Here is a 12023-nt window from a genome sequence, read left to right as displayed (position 1 = left end):
TTTATTGCTAATTTATTTATTGTTATTCTTTATTTTTGTACTTGCCCAGTTTGTTGTCTTTTGCACACTGGTTGAACACCCAAATTGGCACAGTCTTTCATCGATTTTATTATGTATTTAATGATATGCCTACAAGAAAATGAATGTCAGGGTTGTATATGGCCTTTTATATATTTTGAACTTTGAAGATGTTGGAAATCTGAAATTAAACATAAAAGTGCCAGAAATATTCAGTGGGCAAGGCAGCATCTACATCGAGAAAAAAAAGCAGAGCCGCATCTCCAGCGGGCACACTGAAAGACTCCGTCCCTCACTCCCCCACCCGCAATCTCTGCCCCAGTACCCCTTCAAATCCCCGCAACCCCACTCGACCCGCCTCGGCGCATGCGCCAGCGGGAGGGGCGGAGCGGCTCTGACGTCGGCCCGGGCGGCCACCGGTGCGCCTGCGCGCTGCTTTGCGGGGAGCGGGGCCGCGGCCATGGGGAAAGTTCAGGAGTTGTCCGTGGCGCTGAGGAACAACAAAGTGGTGTATGGCCCCGGGGAGCTGGTGGCGGGGGAAGTGAGGCTCCGAGTGTCCGCGCACTTCAACTTCAAAGGTCAGTGCGCGGCCCATTCCCTTCTCCCTTTGCCACTCTCGGCTCCAGCCGCAAGTTCGGGCGGTGGCGGGGGTTGTGGAAGCGGACGGGGTCCGGGGAGTTGGCGGGCGAGGGTGGAGCGGGGTCGTGGTTCGGTGAGAGTGTCTGGGTCGGGGACCGTTGTTTGGTGAAGCTGCCTGGGTCGGGGGTGGGGCTGGGAGGGGTGCTGATGGAACCCGAAGGTAGGGACCGTTGTGTGGTATCAGTGTCAGTAATGAACCTGGGGTCCGGGGCGGTGTTTTGGGGGTGTTGGTGGGGCGCTGATTGTTAGGGAGAACGTAACCGAGGCCGTTTCTGGGTGAACCGAGAGAAGGGGCTGCTGCACAGACGCCGCAGTGAGAAGCTCGTGTAGGGCGAGTCAGAATATTGACTTTCAGCCACTAAATGATCTGAGATAACATGCCTTGAGTGAACAAAGCTGTGGTTTATGGTTTGGGAAGGATAATCACAAATTTTACTAAGTATCACGCTATTTAGGGAAACTGGCGAGAAATGGAATCAAACATTAATGTGTGGAGTTAGAGCTGAAGAAACAGGTAGTTGGAAAACTGACATTAATTTTCATTAACTGATACTTAAATTATTGTTGCTTTTTACATACAGTACTGAACCAGTATTCATAAATGGGTATTTGAGTAATCAATATTTTCTAAACTGTGAACTGTATCCAGCAAATGGGCATCTTACCTGAAGAACCTTCTGTCCTTTACCTATAACTCAACTCATTCAGTGAAATTTTCATTGACTGATGTCTGAGAATATTTAAGAATAAAGGATAACCATATTCTGACTCATAAAGCAAAAGACTTTAGAAGGAGAGAAATGTATTAGGGAAAACTTAAGTACCTGACATGAGAATAAAAGTTATCATTAGGTTTCTTCATTGTCATAATGACAGGTCTTATTGAATCAACACACAGTAATACAGATTTTTCTAAATGATAATTTAAACTTCTATATGGTAGAAAATGGAAGGTTTTCCTACTTGGAAAACTGGAATGGTTGGGAATGGGAAGCACAGCAGCTGAGCAACAGGTGGTGGGGTTGAGAGCAAGAAAAATGATCTGACAACCAGTTCAGGCTAAAGAACATGGTGGACTGAAGGGCTGAAGCATGTTATTTCAATGCTAGGAGTATTGTGGGAAAGGAAGATGAATACATCATAGGTGTCCGCCTACCCACTGCCAAGGACATAGAAACCGAAAGGTGCCAGAAAAAGCCCAGTAACATCATAAAGGAGCCCCCCACTCTGCTCATGGATTGTTTGTCCCACGCTCGTCAAGGAGGAGGTTACATAGCATCCGTGCCAGGACTACCAGCTTGACAAAATTACTTCCCCCAAGCTGTAAGGCTGATCAACAGCTCCACCCACTAACCCACCCTTCCATACACCCAACAACCACTGCTTATCATTTCCTGTCAACCACCTTACCGAGCATCACTTTACGGCTATGCAGTCTATGTTATCTTATGTATAAAGGCATTGATTAGGAGCAGCGTGTTGGGCATGCCCATGTCTGATCCTAAACCCTAACTGTAATGTGTGTGGGAGTTGTTTAAAAACCAGCTGATTAGAGTTCAGGATTGTCATGTTCCGATAAGGACAAGAATGTTAAGGGAGCCTTGGATGATCTGTGAGGTCCTAAATATAGTTTGGAAGGAAAAGGAAGAAATTGTAAGGTTTATGAAACTAAAGTCAGACTGGGCCCTTGTGGAATATAAGATTATAGGAAAATGCGCAAGCATGTTAGGAGGCCAAAACAAGCCTTGAAATATCCTTGGCAAGGAGAATACCAGAGCATTTCATACTTCCACTAAGAAAGATAACCATGGAGAGAGTATGTGTACAGAGGAGTACATTTGTGTTTGGAGTCAGAGCAAGTGGTTTTTAGTATCATGATTTGGAGGACAGTGAAAGAGTGGGGCATGCTAATTTGCTTAGACATGTTGAGATTAAGGAGGAGGTGGTTTTGGGTCTTCTGAAGAGCATTAAGCTGGATAGGTCCCCAGGGTCTGATGGTTTATATTCTAGAATATTGAGATAAGTGATGGAATTATTTGGATGTTGCCAAAGATCTTTGTCTTCACTAGCAACAGGTGAGGTCCTGGAGAACTGGAGAATAGAAAATATTCTGCTTTTGTTCAAAGTAATCAGTTGTAGGCCAGTGAGCCGTACATCAGTGGTAGCAATCTATTGGAGAGGATACTGGATAGAATTTATGTGCATTAGAAAGGTGCGGCCTGCTTGGGGAAAGTCATCAAGGCTTGTATAAACAGGTCATGCCATACAAACTTGAATATGTTTTTTGAGGTTACAAAGGTGCTTGGTAAGGTCATTATCTTCACAGACTTTAGTAAGGCATTTGATAAGGTCTCTTCATGGCAGGATGATTCAGAAGATGAAGATGCTTGGATCCAGGGTAAATTTGGATTTGGAACTGGTCTGCCCAAAAGACAAGAGTGGAAAGCTGTTATCCTGGCTGGACGTCCATGGCAAGAATTAGTGCTGGGACCTCTCATATGTGATGTATATTAATGATGTGGATGGCAATGTAGATGGTGGATTAGCAAGTCTGAATGTAACAATACTGATGGAGCTGTGGACAGTATAAAGGACTATCAAATAATACAGCATGATATTGATCAGCTGTAAGTATGTGAGAAAAGTGGTAAATGGATTTAATCCTGGCAAGAGTGAGATGTTGCACTTTGGGAGTCAAATGAGAAGTGAAAGTATATAGAAACATAGAAAACATACAGCACAATACAGGCCCTTTGGCCTACAATGCTGTGCTGAGTATCTACGTACTTTAGAAATTACCTAGGGTTACCCATAGCCCTCTATTTTTCTAAGCTCCATGTACCTATCCAGGAGACTCTTAAAAGACCTTATCATATCCGCCTCCACCACCATTGCGAGCAGCTCATTCCACATACTCACCACTCTGCAAAAAAAATCTTATCCCTGACATCTCCTCTGTACCTACTTCCATATATTTAACAGTAGGCCACAATTTAAGAATAAGGGGTAGGTCATTTAGAACAGAGTTGAGTTAATTGTGGATCTATGGAATGCTCTGCCTTAGAAGGCAGTGGAGGCCAATTCTCTGGATGCTTTCAAGAAAGAGTTAGATAGAGCTCTTAAAGATAGTGGAGTCAAGGGATATGGGGTGAAGGCAGGAATGGGGTACTGATTGTGGATGATCAGCCATGATCACAGTGAATGGCGGTGCTGGCTCAAAGGGCAGAATGGCCTACTCCTGCGCCTATTGTCTATAATAGCATTGATATACAGCAAAATTTTGGGGGCCACGTCCATTGTTTCCTTAAAGTGGATAAGGTGGTTAAGAAGGCCTTCAAAAGTTTGGTGTTGAGTGGAAGAGTAAGGGAATCGGGCTGTAGCTATATAACATTTCAGTCAGATTTCTCTCAGAGTATTGTCTGTAGGACTGGTCACCCCATTTTAGGAAGTATATGGAGAATGTGGGAGGGGTGCAGAAGAGGTTTACCAGGATGCTGCCTGGATTGGATAGTATGAATTATAAGAAAAGGTTGGCCAAACTTGATTCATTCACCGTTGAGTAGGAGTTCCCAATCTGTTTTATGCCATGGGCCAGTACCTTTAAGCAAGGGTTAATATTCTATTATGGATTTATTGAGTATGCCTGCAAGAAAATTAATCCCAGAGCTGTATAAGGAAACATATGTACTTTGATAATAATTTTACTTTGAACTTTGAGATTTGATGGAGGTTTCTTGAATTGTGAGAAGCATAGACAGAAAGAATTTTCTCTCCTAGGATATAAATGTAAAATACCAGAGGGCATTACCTAGTTTCCTTGATGTTGAGTGCAAGGATTTGTTGTGACATCACTCAATCAAACATTCCTGTAATCATCTTCCATCATATCAGTGATTCTACCAACAATTGTAATCGGCCAATTTATGAATGTCTTTTTACGCAGTGTTTAGCCTCACAACCATGAGTGTAAAGTGAGTAGAGTAGTAGGCTAAGACACATCTTTTGTAGTGTGCCTGAGCAAGGAGCAGATGTTATTACCAATCTGCCATGACTGTGGTCTTCCAATAAGGAAGTTCAGTATCCAATTCAGAGGGAGGACTAAGTTGTAAACCTTGATTACTGGTTCTGAGGGAATGCTATGAATGCAGAGCAGTAATCAATCAACAATAGTAGATAACCTGACAGCCTTGTTAGGCAGGGAGATCAAATGGGGAATTTGGGAAGGAGAGAAACAAAATGGTTATTATTTTGGTTTAGTTTTTTTTAATCATCATGTGTTCTGCCCTTTACAATACTCTTGCCATTTACAGTGCACTGCAATGTCAAAGAAGCTTAATGTACTAGAAATTGCCTCATGAATCTTTTTGAACACCCATCCTCTCTCCAACTTAAAGTTAACTTATTTCTTTCTCTCAATTATAATGAAGGCTTCCAAATCTGAGACATTCTGTCACTCTTTTCACGGGCGATGTCAGATGATCTTTTAATTGTTCATAGCATTTTTGTTTTTATTTCAGAAAACAGGAAGTGGAAGTTAGAAAGAGTAAAAAAAAATAGAAATAAAAACCAACAGTAAATGCTGTCACTGTGCAGGAACATTATAAAATTTAAAGCGCTTTGTCTAAATGCTTGCAGCATTTACAACAATTTAAATGAATTAATGACATGAATAGAATTAAACAGGGAGATCTGATTACATTATGGAAACATGACTGCATGGAACTGAATAAAGATATTCAGTCAGAAAGCATAGGCGGAGAATGAAAAGGAGGTTGCATAAAGATATTAATAATGGATGAAATTGCCGTGTGTGTGAGAAAAATCTTAGCTAGGCATATGATGTAGAATTAGAATTGGTCTAAAGTTTAAAGCCTTTGGATCTAACACTGGCTTGTTAATATGTGACAGTGGTGGTAGTGGGTTGTTTTAAATGATTGGTAACCTACCACCAGTATTCTATAATGGAAGTAAGTGCTAGGACCACTGCTGTTAGTTATCTACATTAACAATTTAGATGACAATGTGTGGTTAGTAAATTAGTGGTGGTTTTAGACTATAGAGTGGTAATGATCAATTGGGCAGATAGAATTTAATCTCTCTAAGTGTGATGCATTTTGATGGCAATGAAGGCAAGCCAGGAAGAACCGAGGAAAAGGGGCTGATTAAGAAGGTACACGGGATACTTGCTTTAACCACATGGGGCATAGAACAAAGTTAAATGGAGTTTGGTATAATGTTGGTTCGGACACAGCTGGGAATATTATGTGTATTTCTGGTTGCAAAACTGTAAGGACTTCATTGTTCTAGAGAGGGTTATATGGGAAGTTCACAGGATGTTGCCTGGTTGGAGTGTTTCAGTAATGAAGAAAGAACAGCTTGGCTGCATTGTTTTGTGAGATACAATTTGGAAGGGTGGGTACAGAAGGTGATATTTAAGAGACATTTAGACAGGCACAAGAACAGTTTGCAACTCGGTTACGTCACTGCAAAGCAGTTCCCACTTGGCAGAATGAAGAATTGAGGATATAAAAAAAATCATTTTGAACCTAGGTAACCTCTGGTTAAAAGAATAATTGGGACTGAATAGGAATTCTTGAACTGAAGTAAACTCTGTCTTCAGCAGTTAGCTAAAAAAAAACCCAGCTTATACTGGTTTTCCCTTGGTGTGCAGAGATAAACATCGAGAGCTGATAACATTATACATTGTATCCTCGTTTGAGTAAGGGGAGGAGGACTCACTGATAAGGACAGGAATGAACCTCTGTCTGTAAATAAGTCAGGGCCTTGTAAAGGGAATAACCGATGAGGACTGGACAGTACATGCAAATGTAATTAAAACCTTGATTTAACGAACTCTCTTACCTGTAACTAAGTTTTGCACCAACAGACTTGGTGGGAGTACTAATTCTAATAACATCTGCAACAGTGATGTATGGGACTTACTATGTATAAATATACGGCTGTAACCTGACTAAGGGGTCCACTTGTTGGATGGTGGCAGTACTTACTTGCCTTCCCTTTGGCAACTGGGTCTCAAACTCTTGCAGGAGGGTGTGCAACAAACCGTTGTAACTATAAGAAGCCGGTCTCCAGAGTTTTATTCATATTCGACTTTAACAAGAAGATGCCTGCAGCCCAAAGCAAGTGGCAAAACTATCCCTCCGGTTTCCCGGGACACACTCAAATGTACAGGTACTCAAATTCATGAGTCTTAAAGGACCCATGCTGAGTAATTTTTATTTTTGGTGAGGAGTAAGCAGTTTAGACGAGATCTGAGGAATTCCAGAGTGTAATCTGGAATTTATCTTTGAGGTGCTGGTGGATCCAGGCACACTCAAAACATTTAAAATAATCTGGATGATCACTTAAATCACTAGTGTGTAATATATCGCTGGTAAATGTGGTTATAGTAGATGTGAGCCATAGTACTTGTTTTGATTTAGAATCAGTCATGATTGAGCTACAGAAACAGCAAAGAAAACATGAGTTATTTGTAGGTCACCAGATAGTAGTTTACAAGTTTGTAATAGACACATCAAAAATCAGAGAATTATTGATTATAGTGGTTGGGTGGGGTTGAGATAAATCTCTACCAAAGGAGGAGTAAAGCACTCCTTCCCTCCACTGGCCTGCAGGCAAGGTGTGGCAAGGTGATTTTACCTCTGTCCTCTTGGGCAGGAAATTCCCGTGACTTAGTACCCTGTGAGAGAGGAGAGTTCTATGTACCTTAGTTTTAGAGGATTGGCTCCTTATTTTGTAGCTCAATTACCTTGTTTGTGACTTTCTCACCAGTATAAACATCTGCTTCCCTGTCAAGTTCCATAGTATCTTGTATGTTTGATCAGCTAAAGTCACCCCTCATTTCTGTTAACTAAAGGAATACCATCATAAGCTGTCTGGCCTCTCCTGATGGGGCAGCACCCTTAGCCAAGCACCATCTCCAATGCTAAAGTATGGCATTTTTTAAGGGGGCCAAAACTGCACATAGTAACAAAATCTCCCTATTCTTAAACCCCAGCCCCTTTTCAATAAGACCAGTGCTCCAGATAAGGGAATCCATATAGGAGAATGAGGAAACGGCAGAGGAATTAAATAACCAGAGAACTAAAGTTCTAGCAGAAATGAAGAACTGAAAGTACTAAGTATTGGTGACAAAAAAAGTATGAGGTTAATGACTAAATGCTGGTAAATCCCGAAGACCTGTTGATCTACATTCCAGAAGTCTAAAAGAGACAGAGAAGTCCATCTGCCACTTCTCTACCCAGCTTTGCATCTTTTTATAACCTGTGACAATGTTCTATATTGTCTACGACTCCACCAACTTCTGCGTCATCTGCAAACTTACTAACCTACCCTACCATTTCTTCATCCAAGTTATTTATAAAAATCACAAAGAGCAGGGGCTCTAGAATCTATTCTGAAAATACTTTGGAGAAACCATTAGTCACCGAATTCTGTGCAGAAAATGTGCCATCTATAATCAGCCTTTGCCTTCTCTGGGCAAGCCAATTCTGAACGCAGCCAAGTTTCCCTGAACCCCATGCCTACTGACTTTCTGAATGAGTCCACCATTGGGAACCTTATCACACCTTATGTCATTTATCAGCCCATTTTTTTAGCTGGTCCAAATTCTATTGCAAGTTTTGATAGCTTTCTTCCCTATCCATTACATCCCCAATTCTGGTGTCATGTGCAAATTTGCTTTTCTGGCTTACTGCATTATCATTCAGATTTTTGATACAGATGACAAACTGACGGACCCTGCACCTGTTTCTGCGGCACATCATCAGTCGCAGGCAACCGTCTACTATCACTCTCTGGCTTCTCCCATGAAGCTGATGTCTAGTTCATTTTACTACAGCATCCTCAGTGCCAAATGACTGAAACTTATTGACTAGCCTGTCCCTCTCCACACTTGCCAGATCCTTTCTGATAAATCAAAATTGGCTTTTCACCAATTCAGAATCTCAACCCGAGGACCAGACCTATCCTTCTCCATAATTATTTTGAAACTAATGGAATATTGTCATGTGTCCAGCAACAATGAATATAGAATTGAGTCAAGTTTTGTAAACAAACATAAGCATTTATTAAACTCCGCTCAACAAAAATGAAAAGTAAACTTACTAACTAATCGGAAGTTAACTGCTATATGGCAACTCTGGAACAGTTCTTAAACTGGTAAATTTGAACACAGTCTTTAAGTGGTAAATACAAGAGTCCAAGTGATTTATACAGTCAATTAGGAGAGACTTTCCTGAAGCAACGAATTCCTCGATGACGTGACATTACTGCTGATCCCAGCTGAAATATGCCTTGTCCGAAGGATTCACGACAAAGGAAATAAAAACGGCTTAAAGGAACTGACCTTTTCCTTGGTGAATGAACACTGCACAACCCTTTCTACTCTTACAAGCAGGGGTTATCTCAGATGCAAGTCACTATTTCCTGAACCAAGATTCAATAAGGTCGATCCTGTATTAAATCGCCGAACGACACCAACTTTACTCGATCCTTTGGGTTCCCGTACTTTGGTAAAGACTTCACCCTCTAATACTTAGACTTTAAAATTAAATCAAAGATACATCAAACAAAACTAGCAGCGATTGGCGAAACTGCTGGCACAATGATTCTGTACCTTACAGTAGAAAGAAAAACACCACTTTAAAACGAAACTACGTCATGAGACAAATACGCAGCATAACGGAGTAACTGACGAATTAAATGACAATTCAACACAAAAACTCCTGCATAACAGCAGGCTTTCCTGTTTTATACCTGTTGGAACATGTTATCGCGTGACCTCACACTGGCAGGAAAATTACATCACAAGACCATTACATCATACTTACCAGATACTCAATTACATCATGGTGATAAGACTGTCACAAGATACCCATGGGGTATGTAACAATATTGTTCCTCCATAGCCTTCTGTCACCAGCTGTGTCTCATTCCCTTAGAGAAGGTGTAGTATTGCACTGGACCATCCTGGGGTTTTCCTTAATCCTACTTGCTAAGAAATTCTTTAATTCCTTCCTGGCAATCTTGTAACTTTCTAGAGCCGTGTTTGATTTTTGCTTTCTAAACTAAGTATGCTTCTTTCTTCCTCTTGACAAGATGTTCCATATCACTTATCAACTGTGGTTCCTTCATCCTGTTATCCTTTTCCTACCTCAATGGAACAAACTTATCCAAAACCCCATGCAAGTTCTCCCTAAACACCCTCCCCGTTACTGTCGTACATTTCCAAGTATATCTGTTCTCAGTTTTATGCTTCCAAATATCTGCCTCAGAATGACATAATTCCTCCTCTACCAATTAAGTACTTTCTCATACTGTCCTCTACCTGTCTCCAAGGCTATGGTAAAGGCGAGGGAGTTGTGGTCACTCCAAAATGTGCACCCACTGTTAGATCACATGGAATTGGGAGTTAGTATAGTGACGTGGACAGAAAGCAAGGAATGGAAATGAACAATTTTTATTATTTATTTATTTAGGAGTGCTCTTGAAAGGGACTCTTGACATGCTTAATGAAAATGTGGACTAAAAAGGGCCTTTGGGCTGTAACTGGAGTACTGTGTGCAATTTTGATTTCCTCTTGGAAATTCTTAGAGTTTGGCTAGTTGGATGCAGGAAGGATGTTTCTAGAACAGTTGTCACAGGGTCTCGACCCGAATGCAACTGTCCATTTCCCTCTACAGATGTTGTCTCTCACACAGTTCCTCCTGGAGTTTGGTTTTGCTCTCGATATCAGCAACTGTAGTCTCTTGTGACTTAGAGCTGAGGTGAAGCAAAATCCCTTCACTCACCAGAGGGTGGCAAAGGTTTCCATTTCTCTCTCCTGGTGGGGTGTGGGAATTGGACTGATATTCATTCTGTGCAGTAATCAGAGATTTCTGGGTATTATAGGAGTCACAGGATATGGACACAAAATAGGAAAATTGTGGTTGAGAGGGATAAATCAGCCATGATGGAATAGCAGAGGAGACTTAATGGGTCAGATGGCCTAATTCTGCTCTTATGACTTATGGTCTTTTGGAAAATAGTATTAAGATAAAAGTTCAACTCTAATCTGATCACTGGGCATGAAGGTTCAAAAGCAATAAAGTGGCCACTTATTCCTATTTTGAATGTTCTTAAGGAGGCTTGTTCTGCTGTTAGCAGAGTTCCAAGCTATTTCCTCTCCCAACCTTAATTAGTTACCATTAAATCACTTAAGTTTTGAGTAGGGTAACAAGTACTTGCTGGTGTTTAGGGGAAGTGAATTTACTGTGGCAGCACAGGGTGCTGCTTACCAATTCCAGTGACGTTCCCTTCCATTGCTGTCTTTATGGAGTTTACACATTCTCCTTGTGATTGTGTGGATGAATCTTAGAGAGAGTTGATGGGAATGTGGGAGAATGCCCTTTTCTCATCATCTTAACCAGGAGACCACAGTTAGTATGCATAAGTGATATCACCTCCTTGTTGACAATCAACATAGGCGCATCTGTAAGATGCATGCTTAGCCCACTGGTCTGCTCTACTCTACATTCATGACTGATGCTGTCTTAAAATAACAAGATGACACCACTATTGTTGACAAAATCTCATGTAGTCAAGGAGGTGTACAGGACTGAGTTCAGCTGGTTAAATGGTGCCACAACAACAAATTCACAAGCCCAAGGAAATGATTGTTGATTTAAGGGGAAGTTGGAAACATCAGCAGCCTTTGAGGGGTTAGCAGTGGAAGTGGTGAACAGGTTTATGCTTCAGGGTGTCAACATCTATCCTGAGTCCAACATATTGTCATGAAGGTAAGCCTTTGTTAGGTTTACCTTACTTTGTTATACTTAAGAGTTTGAGGAGGTTGGGCATGTCAGCAAAGACATAAATTTCTGTAGATGTATAGTAGAGAGCATTCTGACTGATTACATTACAGGCTTGTATAGAGGACCAGTTCACAGGATCAAGAAGAGGGCGTGACCTCTTCTTTTTACTATTGTCAGGGAGGAGGTAGAAGAGCCCAAAGACCCACAAAGAACATTTTCGGAACAGCTACATGCCCTCTGCTCCTCAGATTTCAGTACAGTCCAGTATTCAATGAACACTATCTCAGTACAGTCAGCCCTCCTTATCCTTATCCTTATCCACACGGATTCTGCATGCGTGGATTCAACAAACCGCGGATTGGGAAAACCCAGTTCTCTCTCCAGCACTTGTTGTTTGAGCATGTACAGACTATTTTTTCTTGTCATTATTCCCTAAACAATACAGTATAACAACTATTTACATAGTGTTTACATTGTATTAGGTATTATAAGTAATCTAGAAATGACTTAAAAGTACAGTCAGTCCCCGGGTTATGAATGAGTTCCATTCCT

General features: G+C 41.3%; 1 protein-coding gene across 1 annotated transcript in view; it reads left to right on the top strand.

Moving 5' to 3' along the window:
- The first annotated feature begins 451 nt into the window (after positions 1-451).
- arrdc1b (arrestin domain containing 1b) overlaps positions 452-12023 on the top strand; it is an 81921-nt gene continuing 70349 nt past the window's right edge. The window contains exon 1 of the mRNA XM_059994491.1: positions 452-596. Within this exon, the coding sequence (XP_059850474.1) occupies positions 479-596 (118 nt within the window). The 5' untranslated portion in view covers positions 452-478. The remainder of the gene's footprint in view (positions 597-12023) is intronic.

This window comes from Hypanus sabinus, chromosome 18 (genome assembly GCF_030144855.1).
Source record: "Hypanus sabinus isolate sHypSab1 chromosome 18, sHypSab1.hap1, whole genome shotgun sequence".
In the NCBI taxonomy this organism is placed as follows: domain Eukaryota; kingdom Metazoa; phylum Chordata; class Chondrichthyes; order Myliobatiformes; family Dasyatidae; genus Hypanus; species Hypanus sabinus.
Note: the sequence above shows the minus strand (reverse complement) of the source record. Positions and strands in the feature narration are given on the sequence as shown.